Genomic DNA, 18,075 nt, shown 5'->3' on the forward strand with positions numbered 1-18,075 from the left:
GTTGTTAACATGCATTACAACATGCTCAGCTTCCTCTTTTGTGTTGCTGATGAAGAAGGCCTGCAGTTACCGTCACTCTGAATAACCAGACACAAGAAATGCATCAAACACAAAAGTTAGACGTTACACTTTTCCCTCTTTTTTATAACAACCAAAGACAAAAGAGATTTAAAAGCTAATCTCACATTAACTCCACATCCATCAGAGGAGAGGTGGATGAGGAAGTGACTTCATTATCACAGGAAGTAGATGCTGAGTTCTTGTAAAAGAAGCATTAGGTTAGAGACTCTGGCAGTCGAGAGCCGGAGACCGAGAGAGAAGCACGATGTCTGGATTCAGAAGGATCGTGATGTCTTCATTCCTGATGCTGCTGCTCCACTTTCCAGGTGAGGACGCAGAGAACACACACTGTTCACGACTGTTAGTGAAAGCTAGTGAGGGCGTCTCTCAATTGAAATCGATGTATCCTTGGGCGAGATGCTGAACCCCAAGTCGCTCCCAATGGGGAACGGTGTGTGAAAGATACCTTCTGTCGTGGTGTTTTGATCCGTTTCTACATTTAATATCCACTCTCCTCTATCGGGGTGTGGGCTATGACGCGCCTCTCTTTGCTTTCTAACTAACTTTCCAGAGATCGTTGTAGCGTTGAATCACATCAGGTTTATTCTTTAACATACAAACATGAAGACAAACTTCCTCGCTTCAAAGTAACTCAAAGTTCTCCGTATCAAAAAAGAACACGGTCAAAAGACTCTACCGCTTCCTGTCTAATCACACCCTCAGCTGTGAACCAACGTCATGCCGTATATAGACATATAGACAAATAGACATGCACGTCATATCTGACAGCAAAGAAGTGAGACTTAAACTAACATCTTTTAAAGCGTAGTGTGACTCACTAAAATAAATAGTTAAGAGTTTACTCTAAAGCCTTTTAGTAATAAGACAAACATTCAAACCAAAGCGCTTTGAGGGGGTGAGAGACTGGATGAAGCGCTTTATAAATATGAGTGAATGGGTGACTTGTTGTTTGTAAAGCGCTTTGAGGGGGTATAAATAAATACAGTCCATTTACCATTGACCAAGTACATGAAATAAAACAGCTCTAATATCATTAACGGTACTTTACTACGTACTGTTCCTTTAACTGAGAGTGATGAGTTGTGTTTGTAAAGTGGTGACTTTAATAATAATAATATATTTAATTTATATAGCGCTTCTCATCTGCCAAGACAAATCTCGAAGTGCTTCACAACAAGGGATACTGATACACTTTGAGAGATTAAACAAATAATTGTAATAATAATAAGAAATAAAAAAATAAAGAGTACTTTAGTGAACTCTCGCTCACTAAAACCCACATAGCAATATTCTTTAAAGTGATCGTCACCCTCACTCTGAACGCTTCAGTTAGTGATGTGGATCTGTAATTAACTCTGGTTTTAATGAGTCGTTAAATGATTCGTTAAACAGATCAACCAGAACTCTAACTCTTTACCTTTTCATATAATACATCATTATTCTGTCAGCATTTATCACGTCAATATTTCTTTCTGATTTTTCCCAACAGCTGCAGATGGGAAAGATTCCATCCTCACTGTCAGAGCTGGAGATGAAGTCACTTTGCCTTTTGAAAATTTGTATCAAGATCAGGGTAAGTGTGAGAGAACTACCTGGACCTTCTATGGTTTAAGCGGCTTATCAATGAAGCTGCTTGAAGACGGACAGATTCACAAAGAAGCCAAAGCTAAATCAGACAGACTGAGAGTTACAGAGAATTGTTCCCTGGTTATAAAGAAGGTCAAAGAGGTGGATGCTGGTGTTTACCTCTGCAGATCAGACTCTGAGGTTCTTCTGCATGTTGTTTCCAGTGAGTATTTACATCATGATGTTTCAAACTGTCTCTATAGAGCAATATACTGAATCATTACAATAATAATGATTACAGGGATGAAGTTAATGTTACTCTTGTTGTCTTTATCTCTCAATATCTCCATCTTCAGTAACTGGAAATCAGGTCGATAAAGAGGTGAAGTTACTCTGCTCTGTGTCGATATCTGTGGAGAGATATCAGTGTGATCACTCAGTGAAGTGGCTGCTTCAGGGTCGAGATGTGGACAGAGATCAGAGAGATATAAAGATATCACAGTCACCCTGCTCTGCCTCTGTCACATTTCAGACTTCTTTCTTTAGTAACACCTACAGGTCTGAGTTTTTTACTTGTGCAGTAACTGATGGTGACACAGGAGAAGTGCATCTGTTTCCCCTCAGCCCTCAGTCCTCAGGTGAGAACACGATAAGCTGTTTAAAATCACTTCTAACAGTCTTGTTATTAGAATATACTGAAACAACACATTTACAACGTCTCACATTTATCAGGGATGTAATGAGTTTCTGAAATGTGAAGAGACGGATGGTTCTGATAAAAAAGAGAAGCTCCTAATTGAGCAACCAGATTAGAATATAATGAGTTGTTTCAAATCACTTCTCACACATTTAATCACAGATAATGCTTTTTGGGGTTTGAGGTTTTGACGTCACTTCATTTTGTCATTTGGTTTATGCATAACACTTTTTTTGTTGTAACTACAGTTTTTTGCATGATGTTGTTTTATTCCTGAAGGTGATGCTACAACAACTGGAACACCAGCAACTGATGGAAGGACATCTGAAAGGAACAAAGGAACAGGAGCAGACTGCAAACATCCAGAAGGACCAGGTAGAGACTGAAGAGAAGAAATACATTAACAGCTAAAAACCTCTGACTGTATTTAACACTTGGGACTTCTCTCTCTCCAGCTGTGTGGTGGCTCATCCTGGTGTCTGTGGGGTTAGCAGCTCTCATCGTCACCGTGGTTACGGTCCACATCTGGACCAGAGCTAAAGGTGAGGGTTCATAGATTCAAGAGAAAAGACAAAGCAAACCGTGGAAGCTGAAGTCAACATGTTTGTCTTTTTGTTTTTTTCAGGGGGCGAAAAACGGATGAGAAAAAACCTGGTGAGTTTAAATATAAAATAATAGCTTGTAATATTTATTATTTTCATTGAACGGTGATTATAAGACAGGCAGAAGATTCAACAAAGGAGTAAAGTGTGCATGTTGTGTTGAAATGAAGTATCTCTGTGGGTCCCTTGAGCAAGGCACTAAAGCAGGGGTGGCAAACTAAATCGCGGGCCACATTAGCATTATGGTTGCACTCAAAGGACCGGTTGTAACTATATAAATATAAATATATATATATAAAATAATGTATTATATTACATTATTGCCGCTGCATTGGATTATTAAAACTTAATAACTTAATAATTAACTACGTCTGAAAAGCAGAAGTCTATGGCAAATAATTGCAAGTCTCTTCAGTGTGCATGTCACAAAACGAGATGCATTGTGGGACATGTAGTTTATGGGCAACCTGCTTCTGTAAAGTGGCATGAAACCATATAATAAACGTTATATTTTATATATTATATTCTTTGCAAGCTCTTGCGGGATCAAATGAAGTCGCGGGCTGGATTTGGCTTTAGTTTGACACCGCTGCACTAAAGGAAGTACTGAGATATTGTACTTGTAAAAGTAGCAATACTACAATGTAAAAATACTCTAATATATAAATATGATTAATAATACAAATATAGCTACATTGAAAGTGCTGATTATGCAGAATGTAATAATATAATATGTGATTATAATAAGTGATGTTTTAATGTGTATCACTTCCATTTGCAATGAATGGTTTATTAAAATGACTTACATACTACTGGGTAGCTGAACTAGTTATATTTGTCATGTAATCCATCATAGATGGAGATTTCTGCTCAATTTAAGAATGAAATACAAAATAAAAAAAGGAATATAAAAGATGTTAAAGCAAGAATGTGTAATAAAGATGAATGGATGTAGACGAGTACAAAGTTCAACACGAAGCTCCAAAACAAGGAGCAGTTAAAGTGTAAAGTAGCATTAACTGATGATAGTCAAGTCAAGTCCTTCAAATGTACTGAAGTAGAAAACTGAGTAAATGTACTTCGTTACTTTCCAGCTCTGCTCTGTGTTTTTACCATGTCTCTGTTCCATGTTGACAGGAGCAGAATGATGAAGATGAGGTGAACGATGAAAACGATGGAGGGGCCTCTGCCTCTGTGTGACTGATCAACAACATCAACTCCCCTCAGAGTCCACCGCTGTCAAACATCACCTCCTCATATGTTACAGGAGAAAACAGGAGAACCATGAGATCATTGGAACATTTCTGATGCCTGAGAGCACCTGAGCCCCACGAGAGCCCTTCAGAAACTCACCTCCATATGATAGGAAACACAGCTTATTATATTCATTCATTTCTGACTTAACGTCCTTTAAGTGTGCTCTCACATTCCCACACATAGTTATACTGGATCTGATCTATAGTCTACAGTCTCTGTATATAACATCTCAATATTAGCAGTACTTGTACTCACACCTCATACCTTCACTTCTCACTGTAACTGCTGCACATGTTCAAACATACAAGTGTTGGGTTGAATTCAGAAAATATCTAAATTGTAAAATTATCCATAAAATGTTTTCTTAATTGTGTTATCTAGGGAAAATCATTCAGCCTAGTGTCGATTTAATAACTTTAATAAATGCTTTTATCTCGTTTTTCAATTAATGATTCATAAAATGTCTTATAATTAGCATAGTGTGTACTTATACCTACATTATATATACCTGTACTGCCTACTGTAACTGCTGCACATGCTCTATATATCTGATCAATGGTCTATACAATATATTTACTATACTCACTTGTTACTCTATGTGTATTCCTAAAGCTGAAATGCCTCCAGTATCTTAGCATGTTTTAATTAGCTTAAGTCCTAATGGAATATGTTTCTCCTTTTTTTACTACGGCTTTAATGAAATATAATCCAAATAAAAAGAGTACTTGTAATCAATGTTATAATGAGTTGTGTTTCTCTCTCTATCTCCAACACACTGACAACACAACCCTTTGTTGGGGTTAACCCCTCTCTTTGCCCTGGCTCTCACTTTGTAAACAACATACAGTTTGTGTCAGAGCCAAGGAAGGTGTTGCACATTTAGTGGAGCTGTGGTGATATCCTGGGATCAGGTATGAGGCAAGAGAGAGAGTGAGACTGTTTGATTTGACTTACGTACTCTTCAGCGTTCTTGGAGAGTGAATCAGAGCGTCACAGAGGAAGCTCTAAGAATGGCACATCGAGAAGAGGCTAGAACACCTGGCTAGGTGGCTATAGACCTTTCAAATCCCCTGATCAACATCCTGTCAGCTTTCAGGTTGGTCCTCCGGTTCAGTCAGCGCTTCATCTGTTGAACAGAACCCCATTTTGCCAGTTGTGTGATGTTGAATGACATGTGCGATTATTTGTGTGTTAGTATGTGTGTTTCTTAAAGTGTGTGTATGTGTGTGTGTGTTAATACACTGCAGCTCGACAGCACCACCCTCAGGTTTGTGTGTTTCATTTTTTTACGATCAAATGTTTTACTTTTGGTTTGTCACTGGAGGAAGATTTTATATTCTACTTTAAAAATAAATCAAAACAGACCTTCCTGCTGTCGAGTTTTCATCAGTAACGTGGGTGCAGATGAACTTTGCTGCACATTCAATATTTTTATTTTAAATAAATGTTGCTTATATTTTATATTTTCACTTCAGTATGGTTTATTTGCAGGACTTTTAATAGTATTTTCTTTTATTATAAAATATGTTCTGTAATTATTCATCTTATTTATTTAGACCTGTTTTTCCTGCTGTATTTCCACTCCAGGCCTCTAGGGGGCGATACACTATTAAAGAACCAGGAATCTGTCCATTTCAATCACATTTGACGACCCGTCCAGGGTGACTTTCTTCCCCAGGAATTAGTGTCTGAAAGCCGGGTAAGATTACTTTAAACACAGGGTGCACATGGCTGTATTACCCAGCAATTAGTGTGTGAAAGCTCGGTAAGTTTGCTATGAATTTAAGGGAGATATGGCCCTTTCAAACAGGGAGATGTACAGGCCTTTATTACCCCGGATTTAGTGTCTGAAAGCCGGGTAAGATTACTTTAAACACAGGGTGCATATGGCTGTATTACCCAGCAATCAGTGTGTGATAGCTGGGTAAGATTGCTGTGAATTTAAGGGAGATATGGCCCTTTCAAACACACCTCACGACTCCCATCAAAAGTGATTGAAATGTACAGGACTCTGTCCATTTCAATCACATTTGACGACGCATGCAGAGTGACTTTCTTACCCACGGATTAGTGTCTGAAAGCTGGGTAAGATTACTTTAAATGCAGTGTGCACATGGCTGTATTACCCAGCAATCAGTGTGTGAGAGCTGGGTAAGATTGCTGTGAATTTAAGGGAGATATGGCCCTTTCAAACAGGGAGATGTACAGGCCTTTATTACCCCGGATTTAGTGTCTGAAAGCCGGGTAAGATTACTTTAAATGCAGGGTGCACATGGCTGTATTACCCAGCAATGAGTGTGTGAAATCTGGGTAAGTTTGCTGTGAATTTAAGGGAGATATGGGCATTTCAAACAGGGAGATGTACAGGCCTTTATTACCCCGGATTTAGTGTCTGAAAGCCGGGTAAGATTACTTTAAATGCAGGGTACACATGGCTGTATTACCCAGAAATCAGTGTGTGATAGCTGGGTAAGATTGCTGTGAATTTAAGGGAGATATGGCCCTTTCAAACACACCTCACGACTCCCATCAAAAGTGATTGAAATGTACAGGACTCTGTCCATTTCAATCACATTTGACGACGCATGCAGGGTGACTTTCTTACCCACAAATTAGTGTCTGAAAGCTGGGTAAGATTACTTTAAATGCAGTGTGCACATGGCTGTATTACCCAGCAATTAGTGTGTGAAAGATGGGTAAGTTTGCTGTGAATTTAAGGGAGATATGGCCCTTTCAAACACACCTCACGACTCCCATCAAAAGTGATTGAAATGTACAGGAATCTGTCCATTTCAATCACATTTGACGACCCGTCCAGGGTGACTTTCTTACCCACGAATTAGTGTCTGAAAGCTGGGTAAGATTACTTTAAATGCAGTGTGCACATGGCTGTATTACCCAGCAATCAGAGTGTGATAGCTGGGTAAGATTGCTGTGAATTTAAGGGAGATATGGCCCTTTCAAACAGGGAGATGTACAGGCCTTTATTACCTCGGATTTAGTGTCTGAAAGCCGGGTAAGATTACTTTAAATGCAGGGTGCACATGGCTGTATTACCCAGCAATGAGTGTGTGAAAGCTTGGTAAGTTTGCTGTGAATTTAAGGGAGATATGGGCATTTCAAACATGGAGATGTACAGGCCTTTATTACCCCGGATTTGGTGTCTGAAAGCCGTGTAAGATTACTTTAAATGCAGTGTGCACATGGCTGTATTACCCAGCAATCGGTGTATGATAGCTGGGTAAGATTGCTGTGAATTTAAGGGAGATATGGCCCTTTCAAACAGGGAGATGTACAGGCCTTTATTACCCCGGATTTAGTATCTGAAAGCCGGGTAAGATTACTTTAAATGCAGGGTGCACATGACGGTATTACCCAGCAATGAGTGTGTGAAAGCTGGGTAAGTTTGCTGTGAATTTAAGGGAGATATGGGCATTTCAAACAGGGAGATGTACAGGCCTTTATTACCCCGGATTTAGTGTCTGAAAGCCGGGTAAGATTACTTTAAATGCAGGGTACACATGGCTGTATTACCCAGCAATCAGTGTGTGATAGCTGGGTAAGATTGCTCTGAATTTAAGGGAGATATGGCCCTTTCAAACACACCTCACGACTCCCATCAAAAGTGATTGAAATGTACAGGACTCTGTCCATTTCAATCACATTTGACGACGCATGCAGGGTGACTTTCTTACCCACGAATTAGTGTCTGAAAGCTGGGTAAGATTACTTTAAATGCAGTGTGCACATGGCTGTATTACCCAGCAATTAGTGTGTGAAAGATGGGTAAGTTTGCTGTGAATTTAAGGGAGATATGGCCCTTTCAAACACACCGCACGACTCCCATCAAAAGTGATTGAAATGTACAGGAATCTGTCCATTTCAATCACATTTGACGACCCGTCCAGGGTGACTTTCTTACCCACTAATTAGTGTCTGAAAGCTGGGTAAGATTACTTTAAATGCAGTGTGCACATGGCTGTATTACCCAGCAATCAGTGTGTGATAGCTGGGTAAGATTGCTGTGAATTTAAGGGAGATATGGCCCTTTCAAACAGGGAGATGTACAGGCCTTTATTACCCCGGATTTAGTATCTGAAAGCCGGGTAAGATTACTTTAAATGCAGGGTGCACATGGCTGTATTACCCAGCAATGAGTGTGTGAAAGCTGGGTAAGTTTGCTGTGAATTTAAGGGAGATATGGGCATTTCAAACAGGGAGATGTACAGGCCTTTATTACCCCGGATTTAGTGTCTGAAAGCCGGGTAAGATTACTTTAAATGCAGGGTACACATGGCTGTATTACCCAGCAATCAGTGTGTGATAGCTGGGTAAGATTGCTGTGAATTTAAGGGAGATATGGCCCTTTCAAACACACCTCACGACTCCCATCAAAAGTGATTGAAATGTACAGGACTCTGTCCATTTCAATCACATTTGACGACGCATGCAGGGTGACTTTCTTACCCACGAATTAGTGTCTGAAAGCTGGGTAAGATTACTTTAAATGCAGTGTGCACATGGCTGTATTACCCAGAAATTAGTGTCTGAAAGATGGGTAAGTTTGCTGTGGATTTAAGGGAGATATGGCCCTTTCAAACACACCTCACGACTCCCATCAAAAGTGATTGAAATGTACAGGAATCTGTCCATTTCAATCACATTTGACGACCCGTCCAGGGTGACTTTCTTACCCACGAATTAGTGTCTGAAAGCTGGGTAAGATTACTTTAAATGCAGTGTGCACATGGCTGTATTACCCAGCAATCAGTGTGTGATAGCTGGGTAAGATTGCTGTGAATTTAAGGGAGATATGGCCCTTTCAAACAGTGAGATGTACAGGCCTTTATTACAGGACTCTGTCCATTTCAATCACATTTGACGACCTGTGTAGAGTGGCTTTCTTACCCATTAGGTACACCGACAAAGGCACCTCTTCGGGGCCGCTCCAAGACCCCCAAAACACGGACTGAGGAGCTCCAGGATCCCTCCCATGTACCTCCAGAACCTCGAGCACCTTGGGTCCCCGGGCCCCCGAACTTAAGCACTCCCCCACGGACTAAACCAAGATGATCACACCCTCAAGAATCTCGTGCCCCTGGGAATCTTAAAGGGGGGTGTATTTTGCGGTGCTTAATCGTCCGCCCATCGGCACCCATAGTCGGCCTTCTTCACAGCAGCAGCCCCCAACCTCCATGGAGGATTTTTCTCATGCCCCTGGCAACACTTAAAGGGGGTCTACTTTGCGGTGCTTTACCGTCCGCCCATCGGCACCCATAGTCGGCCTTCTTCACAGCAGCAGCACCCAACCTCCATGGAGGATTTTTCTCGTGCCCCTGGCAACACTTAAAGGGGGTCTACTTTGCGGTGCTTTACCGTCCGCCCATCGGCACCCATAGTCGGCCTTATTCACAGCAGCAGCACCCAACCTCCAGTGGAGGATGTTATCGTGCCCCTGGCTACACTTAAAGGGGGTCTACTTTGCGGTGCTTTACTGTCCGCCCATCGGCACCCATAGTCGGCCTTCTTCACAGCAGCAGCACCCAACCTCCATGGAGGGTATTATCGTGCCCCTGGCAACACTTAAAGGGGGTCTACTTTGCGGTGCTTTACCGTCCGCCCATCGGCACCCATAGTCGGCCTTCTTCACAGCAGCAGCACCCAACCTCCATGGAGGGTATTATCGTGCCCCTGGCAACACTTAAAGGGGGTCTACTTTGCGGTGCTTTACCGTCCGCCCATCGGCACCCATAGTCGGCCTTCTTCACAGCACCACCTGCCCTGCTGGAGGTTCACACTTTAACTTTTTTTACCCTCTTCTACCTTACAAATCATCCCACACTTGAGCACTCCTCACTTGGACTAAACACCTCCATGCTACCACCAGAACCAGAATATCGTGCCCCTGGGGATCTTAAAGGAAAAAAAACCATAGTGGGCTTTAAAAACAGAACACTTAGTAATTTTAACAAACTTTATTTACAGTAATATTGACAGTAATAAATACATTCACACAGGATATAACGTATTTACAAGGGGACTGATTACAACAACACACTGCATATTTACAAGTTGATCACTGGCAACAGTGGGTGAAGTTGGGGCAGAGTATGGCACCCTCTCTTCACCCATGTCTGAGGGGCGGTGTTCGGCCAGTGACTGGTCCCTCTTCGGGACATGTCTTGGTAGGGAGTCTTGGTAGGGAGCCGGGCTGTGCTCCTCTCCAGAGCTGTCACTGTCGATGTCAATACCCGCAAAAGTGTCTTCATTTCCCGCTGCTGCTGCTGTCGATGCCACCGCCGCTGCTTGCAGTGACTCTGTGAAGAGCAACCGAATGTCCGCAGCCTCCTTCAAAGAAGGATTATTCGCGTAAAATGTGTCCGCAGTTGCAGTGTTGTGACACATGAAATCACTCACTCTTTGGCGGTTGCCTTTGTCTTGAAACCTCTTCGCATTATCGGCGTGGACTGTGCGGAGGTCGGTGAAGTTAATGGGACCGTGGAGCCCCACATCAGCCCATGCCAACCTCAGGGAGTAGGCAAGCTTCCTGAACGGGTTCTTCCCCTCTGTGTATAGAAAGTAACGGCTCTGGGTGCAGGTCAGCGTACCCTTAATTTCCAGCCACCTCTTCATCCATCCAAATTCTTCTACGGTGAGGTACAGCTGCGCTTCCCCGAACACGTTGGCCGTCTTGTGGTTGCTTACCTGTTATGACAGAGTTAGAGAGTGTCAATACAATGTCAATCATGCATATAACTGCCAGAATAAATGCATTGATTAATAGCACTCACATGAACCAGGTAGCCGAAGGCAGTGCCAGTTGTATCCGCCTTTCGGACCTCGGCGTTGGTCATGTTGGAGTAGACCCCCGGACGGTGGCCGTAAATGCAGCTCCAATGAAGAGTCATATACCCATAGAGCAGGGTCCGGGTTGCGGTAGTCGGATTGCTGGCCATCACATCCAGGAGCTGAGGGATGCGAGTGGTGGTCGAAGTCAAGCATGTCATTAGGTCGTTGTGGCTCGGCAGACCTTCCATCTTGTCACGCTTCACTTGCATCTGGTGGATAAGTACTTTTCTCTTCAGGGACTTCAGGATGGCAACTACTTCCCGTTTGATTAAAATCATGTCGGTTTGGCTGAGCCTGCTCCCCTTGCACGGTGTGTCGGCCATGTACTTGAGAAAGTGTGATATATTCTTGATGTAGAAGTCGGAGGTCGTGACCTGAAGGCTTGACTTCATCAGGCTCCGGGACCACCCGCGTATCCTCTTGAGATCCCTCAAAAAGAGCCAGTCAGACAGGCGATTGAAACCGTGTGCCATGAAACTGAGGAACGACTTCACTCTGCTTAGTTTGGAGACTGTGTTTTCCTGGAGCCTCACTGGTGGGTCGATACCTGCATAATGCTCCCGGTATCCTTGCAGATAATCCTCTGTGAAATATAAACAGTACTTTAATGACAACACAGGGTGTGTTACAGAAACTGCATGTGTCACATAGACAACACACTTACCCATGATCCGTGGGAATGTGATGTCCCGCATTATATTTCCCCGGCCCCTGCCCCGGAACCAGGGGGAATTTATGGGAGGGGAGGTTGACGAGGCCTCGGTATGCAGGGATGCAGGCTCTGAGGAGCTGGATGAATGGGTGTGAGAGCCAGTGGGGGACTTGCTGCAGGCGGGAATGGGAGAGGTGCTGCAGGAGGGACCTTTCGACTTGGACAGCCTCGTTGGTGTCGACTCTGTTCGGGGTCGTTTCTTCAGAATGACCCGCTCTCGTTCCTCCCCATCGAACGCGGCCATATCCCCGGCCCGCTGATCCATCCTCTGTCGCTTGTGCTTTATCCTCTGCTGCAACTTGCAGCGCAGGGATTTCACCTCAGCAGCATATATGTCCCGCTGAGCCCTCACTGCGTTAGCCTCCAGCCTCCATTCTTTGCAGTCCGGGTTGTCACATTCATTCACCGGGGACAAGGGTGGAGGTTGTGACAGTATATCGTCATCTGCCACCGTGTCAACAGCCCAAGCGGTAATCATTTCTATGGTGGGGTTTGTCATTCGGAGTTCATAAAGCTCCTTCTTGGCCACTGTCATTTTCATTTTATTTTGAACCACATGTAGTTCCTCCCGGGCCAGCTCAACAGGGTCTCTGGCCAAGTGGCGATCCAGCCTTGTGCCGCGGTACTCGCATCCCAGAATGGTACAGGGATGGAGCCTAATGTTGGTCCGTCCGTTGGCCAACAACAGCAGAATTTTTCTTTCATCCAAGTTACGCACACCATGGCGCCTCTGCAGGTGCTTGCTCAGGGCACGGTAGGAACTATTACAGATCGGACAACGGACCGCCATCCGACCTGTATTATTGAGCATTTCGGTACCGGGAAATGTCACCAGAATCGTGGGTAAAAAAGAAGGAAGCGTGAAAAGACTCACGAAAGGTGCACTCAGCTTATCTTCAAATCGGTGTTTGTTTTCATTTGCATCATGGTGCGGTGTCCCATTTAGGCACTCGTTAGGCGGGCAGAGATCCCTGTAATCTCCCCTCACGTTCCTCCAGAGTCTGGTTCTCCCAAAGGATACCCGACAGTTTCGGGTACGACAACGTGGGGATAACAGTATCCTCCGGGGAGGCATTGAACCCCTCTCACCTGCCCCCAGAGGAGGCAGGGGAGTCAGGTACCCAGAGGGCGCACGGTGGACGGCCAGGGCGAGGCTGCCACACCGCGCTGGAGTCAGGGTCCCGGTGAGGCGCAGGACGGAGCACCCGGCAGTAGCCTCCATCAGACCCCCGCGCGGTTCCCTCGTCCCTCGGAAGAGGTGGAGAGGCGGAGGGGTGGGTGTTTTCATCTGCTGGCGGGTTGCCGGGATAACAGTATCCTCCGGGGAGGCATTGAACCCCTCTCAACTGCCCCCGGAGGAGGCAGGGGAGTCAGGTACCCAGAGGGCGCACGGTGGACGGCCAGGGCGAGGCCGCCACACCGCGCTGGAGTCAGGGTCCCGGTGAGGCGCAGGACGGAGCACCCGGCAGTAGCCTCCAGCAGACCCCCGCGCGGTTCCCTCGGAAGAGGTGGAGAGGCGGAGGGGTGGGTGTTTTCATCTGCTGGCGGGTTGCCGGGATAACAGTATCCTCCGGGGAGGCATTGAACCCCTCTCAACTGCCCCCGGAGGAGGCAGGGGAGTCAGGTACCCAGAGGGTGGACGGCCAGGGCGAGGCCGCCACACCGCGCTGGAGTCAGGGTCCCGGTGAGGCGCAGGACGGAGCACCCGGCAGTAGCCTCCAGCAGACCCCCGCGCGGTTCCCTCGTCCCTCGGAAGAGGTGGAGAGGCGGAGGGGTGGGTGTTTTCATCTGCTGGCTGGTTGCCGGGGAGAACGCCCTTAACGTTTTGTGAGAACCATGATTGGGGGTCATACAGGCAACCATGTTAGCCGAAAATAGTGTCTCGTTATTCCGTGAAAACTCCCCTTGAATTCCTCCAGAGACCAGTTTCACAACTTAAAGTTGTGTGAGAACCATGATTGGGGGTCCTCCAGGCAACCATTTTAGCCGAAAATAGTGTCTCGTTATTCCGTGACAACTCCCATTGCATTTCTCCAGAGTCGGAAAAAGTACAACTCAACTTTTGGAAGAACCAGAGAAAAGGGTGAAAATTGATATATTGTATCCGAAAATAGTGTTCCAAAAGGCGGGTAGAGTCCCCTGACAAATCCCCATACCTTTCTCCAGGGTGGGAAAAAGTTTAAGTCAACTTTTGGAAAAACCAGAGAAAAGGGTGAAAATGGATAAATTGTATCCGAATATAGTGTTCCAAAAGGCGGGTAGAGTCCCCTGACAACTCCCCCTACCTTTCTTCAGAGTCGGAAAAAGTCTAAGTTAACTTTTTGGAAGAACCATAAAAAGGGGTGAAAATGGATAAAATGTATCCCAAAATAGTGCCTCTTGAGGCGGGTAGAGTCCCCTGACAACTCCCCTTGCATTCCTCCAGAGACCAGTTTGAAAACTTAAAGTTTTGTGAGAACCATGATTGGGGGTCCTCCAGGCAACAATTTCATCCGATCCAAAGTGCTCATGAGGCGGATACATTCCTCCATGATTTCCCCATCATGTGAAAATAGCTCGTTTTTTTCGAAGTGCTCTCAAAAACCGGGTTTCCGATTTCGTGCAGATGGTAGCTTGGAAAAGATGAATGAATTTTTTGGACGGAGGAGGGGAGGTCTCATTTCCCCTCTCCGTTATAAATTGCAACGGGGGAGTGCAAAAGTCTCCGGGGCTTCGTCCCGAAGCGCCGAAGACTTGACCCCCTCCCCCGTTGGCACTTAGCCGTTTTTCGAGAATTTTTAAAAACTTAATTTTTGATTATTTTAACATATAATTGACCGTTTTCTTTACTTTTTTTTGCTTTCCACGGGTGGAGGCGCATGGCAGGCCGCATATGAGCTTCCAAATTCGGCCTGGAACGTCCGGGAATTATGGGTTAAGCTCCATATACTGACGACTCCCATCAAATGTGATTGAAATGTACAGGAATCTGTCCATTTCAATCACATTTGACGACCCCATTAAAAGTGATTGAAATGTACAGGAATCTGTCCATTTCAATCACATTTGCAGGGTGACTTTATTCCCCAGGAATTAGTGTCTGAAAGCTGGGTAAGATTACTTTAAATACAGTGTGCACATGGCTTTATTACCCATGAAATAGTGTGTGAAAGCTGGGTAAGTTTGATGTGAATTTAAGGAAGATATGGCCATTTCATCCACACCTCACGACTCCCATTAAAAGTGATTGAAATGTACAGGAATCTGTCCATTTCAATCACATTTGATGACCCATCCAGGGTGACTTTGTTACCCAGGAATAAGTGTCTGAAAGCCGGGTAAGATTACTCAGGGTATACAGGACGTTCACCCTCCCCCGTTGGCACTTAGCCGTTTTTCGAGAATCATCCATACTTCCATAACATGAGACCCCCGAACCCCGGAATTAAGCACTCCCCAACGGACTAAACCCAGATGTTCACACCCTCCAGAAGTTAATGCCCCTGGTGAGTCAGAAAAGAGGTGTATTTTGCGGTTCTTTATCGTCCGCTCATCGGCACCCATAGTCGGCCTTCTTCACAGCAGCACCCAACCTCCATGGAGGATTTTTCTCGTGCCCCTGGCAACACTTAAAGGGGGTCTACTTTGCGGTGCTTTACCGTCCGCCCATCGGCACCCATAGTCGGCCTTCTTCGCAGCAGCAGCACCCAACCTCCAGTGGAGGATGTTATCATGCCCCTGGCAACACTGGTAAACACTGGTAACATCTGTCTAGCCGCTGACAGGAACTTGACATCGGAAGTTGACATCGCATTTCCATTGAGCGGACACGCGTACATGTGAAGGGCAAGTCCCACGGTACCTCCGTTCATAAGGCTGACATTTGCCTTACATACCCTAGGGACTTGTACAGAATAGTATGTACATATCACGGACTTTAATACATAGAGGGATGTTCATGAAATAGACATTGCAAATAAGTGTTTAACGGTGATTTAAACTAGATTTAAAATCCTCCTGGGGATCATCTTGGGGAGCTCATTCCTTTGTCATTGGTGAGAGATGTAGGGGCTCTTTGTGATTTCGACTGTTAACCAACAGAGAGCTGAACAACTGTGTCCTGCTCCCTTTATTACAACCAGTCTAACATCAAGAATGCTTTTGTGTATGGTTAGAGATCTGTTAAATCTGGGTGGTTCATAAATAAGGTATTGTTCGGGTAGTGTGTGTGTAAAATTACCAGTTATACCTGATGTCCTTATAACTAAGGTATTGTTAGGGTAGTGTGTGTGTATAAAATGCCCAGTTATACCTGATGTCCTTATAACGAAGGTATTGTTAGGGTAGTGTGTGTGTGTATAAAATGTCCAGTTATACCAGATGTCCTTATAACTAAGGTATTATTAGGCTAGTGTGTGTGTGTATAAAATGTCCAGTTATACCAGATGTCCTTATAACTAAGGTATTTTTAGGCTAGTGTGTGTGTGTATAAAATGCCCAGTTATACTAGATTTCCTCATAGCTTAGGTTTTTAAGAATTATAACCATTATCCCTTTTGAGCTCATCATAACAATGGCCTCTGTGTTTGTGTGTGTATAGGTGAACTCCAAATAGTGGTGCAGGAATGAGTCCTAAAACCAGGAAGTGAGTCAGCATTTCACCACTTCCTGTTCCCTCGTCTCAGAGCCAATGGGATTTCTCTATAGGAATTAGGGAAATATCTGGAAATAAGGTCTGTGCTCGAGACACATTTAAGAGACAGGTCACGTTTTGTTCTAGGACATTAACTCATCAGCATTGTCCCCACTGGTGATTTCTGAAGAGTGGACGTGTCTGAAAAACGATGGTTGTTACCAAGTGGCTGAATAGGACTACAGAAGTTGTCGAGGCCGTCGTACGTCATTACGCCGAACACGTAAAACACTCCTCTAAATTTGTTTGCCCCTGTTCTGCTTGAAAGCAAGTCCCTGCCTCCTGCAAACTGTTAAAACAAACGCTTCAACTTGTTCCATTTAGAGTCTGTAGCTTTGAATATGGATCTTAAGTTGGCGAGACGTGGAAGCAGCGACCCTGCTGTAGTTCGTTTATAGCATAACGTTACTGCAACTCAATCAACTTAATATTCACTTGTCCACTAAAAAGACAGCTTTTCTTAATATTTCACTTCCTTCCATGATCATTTTAGGCTGCGCAGGTTCTATCATATGTCGAAGTCTCTGTCAAAATAAAATCCTCTGTCACTTTTCAATGACAGCCGACTGGTAAAGAGAGTGTCAGAAATACTTGTATTGTCCATCGCAAAATCCCTGCATATGGTTATTAAAAACAGGTGTTTGTCATCAAAGCAACAAGAAAAAAGCTGCATATCTTGATGTTCAGGTCTCTGAACTCTGAGGTCTGTGAACATGAGAAAGTGGTCTGCTCTTTGTACCATTGCTCTCCTAAGTTAAACTTTTTTCTGTTCAACATGTCAAACAAACGGAAGTATTGGGCTACTTTTTCAATAACAAAATATTGCGCAACACATGTTTGAGGATAATGTCCAGTGAAACCATTATTGTCCTCATGAGTACAGGTGTTCTACAATTCTGTGTGTGTATATTGTCCAGATATACCATTGTGGTCCTCATAACTCAGGGACTTGCTTTGTGTATGGGTAATGTCCAGCTAATCCAGAGGGGTTCTCATAAGTCATAAGTGTGTCAGGAAATGCCCAGTCCCGCCCCCGTCCTCACAGTCCTGTAGAATTTCAGGTCTTCAGATCTCTACACTCTTTTACCAAAACTGAATTCTAAATAGCCAGAAATGTAGCTGATATTTTTATGATCAGTTCAAGCACTCTGCTGTCTCTCTACGGCAAAAGGAAAGGTGGGTCCCCATAAGTCAGTGTTTGAACTGGTACGAGGAAAAAGTCCTGACAAACCACCCATACCCGTGTGTGTGTGTGCGCGTGCGATTGTGTGCGTGCGATTGTGTGCGTGCGATTGTGTGCGTGCGATTGTGTGTGTGTGTGTGTGTGTGTGTGTGTGTGTGTGTGTGTGTGTGTGTGTGTGTGTGTGTGTGTGTGTGTGTGTGTGTGTGTGTGTGTGTGTGTGTGTGTGTGTGTGTGTGTGTGTGTGTGTGTGTGTGTGTGTGTGTGTGTGTGCATTTTAATGACATGTGTGTGTTAAAGTGCGTCAAATCTATTTTCAAACTGGACTCCAGCAGAGCATGCCTCCTTTTCAGTAAATATGGCTGACTTTGAGGCGATGAGGAAGTTCAAGCACCTTTCTGCTGATTCTCTGTCTGTTACTTTTCAGACAGGTTTTTAGAGAAATGGATCAGGACAAAA

At 44.4% G+C, this 18,075-nt stretch overlaps 1 protein-coding gene across 1 annotated transcript; it reads left to right on the forward strand.

Moving 5' to 3' along the window:
- The first annotated feature begins 235 nt into the window (after positions 1–235).
- Positions 236–4,946, forward strand: LOC117442272 (uncharacterized). Its single transcript, XM_034078271.2, has 7 exons — positions 236–386; positions 1,571–1,870; positions 2,004–2,285; positions 2,624–2,719; positions 2,800–2,886; positions 2,970–2,998; positions 4,084–4,946. Exons 1-7 carry the CDS (start codon positions 326–328, stop codon positions 4,144–4,146), a joined length of 918 nt encoding a protein of 305 aa, XP_033934162.1. The 5' UTR covers positions 236–325; the 3' UTR covers positions 4,147–4,946.
- The last annotated feature ends 13,129 nt before the right edge of the window (positions 4,947–18,075 follow it).

This window comes from Pseudochaenichthys georgianus, unplaced genomic scaffold (genome assembly GCF_902827115.2).
Source record: "Pseudochaenichthys georgianus unplaced genomic scaffold, fPseGeo1.2 scaffold_404_arrow_ctg1, whole genome shotgun sequence".
Lineage (NCBI taxonomy): Eukaryota > Metazoa > Chordata > Actinopteri > Perciformes > Channichthyidae > Pseudochaenichthys > Pseudochaenichthys georgianus.

Coding starts and splice junctions, on each gene's coding strand:
- LOC117442272 (XM_034078271.2), top strand. CDS start 326: ATGTCTGGATTCAGAAGGATCGTGATGTCTTCATTCCTGATGCTGCTG. Junction 2,286..2,623: donor CCTCAGCCCTCAGTCCTCAG/GTGAGAACACGA, acceptor TTATTCCTGAAG/GTGATGCTACAACAACTGGA. Junction 2,720..2,799: donor CAAACATCCAGAAGGACCAG/GTAGAGACTGAA, acceptor CTCTCTCTCCAG/CTGTGTGGTGGCTCATCCTG.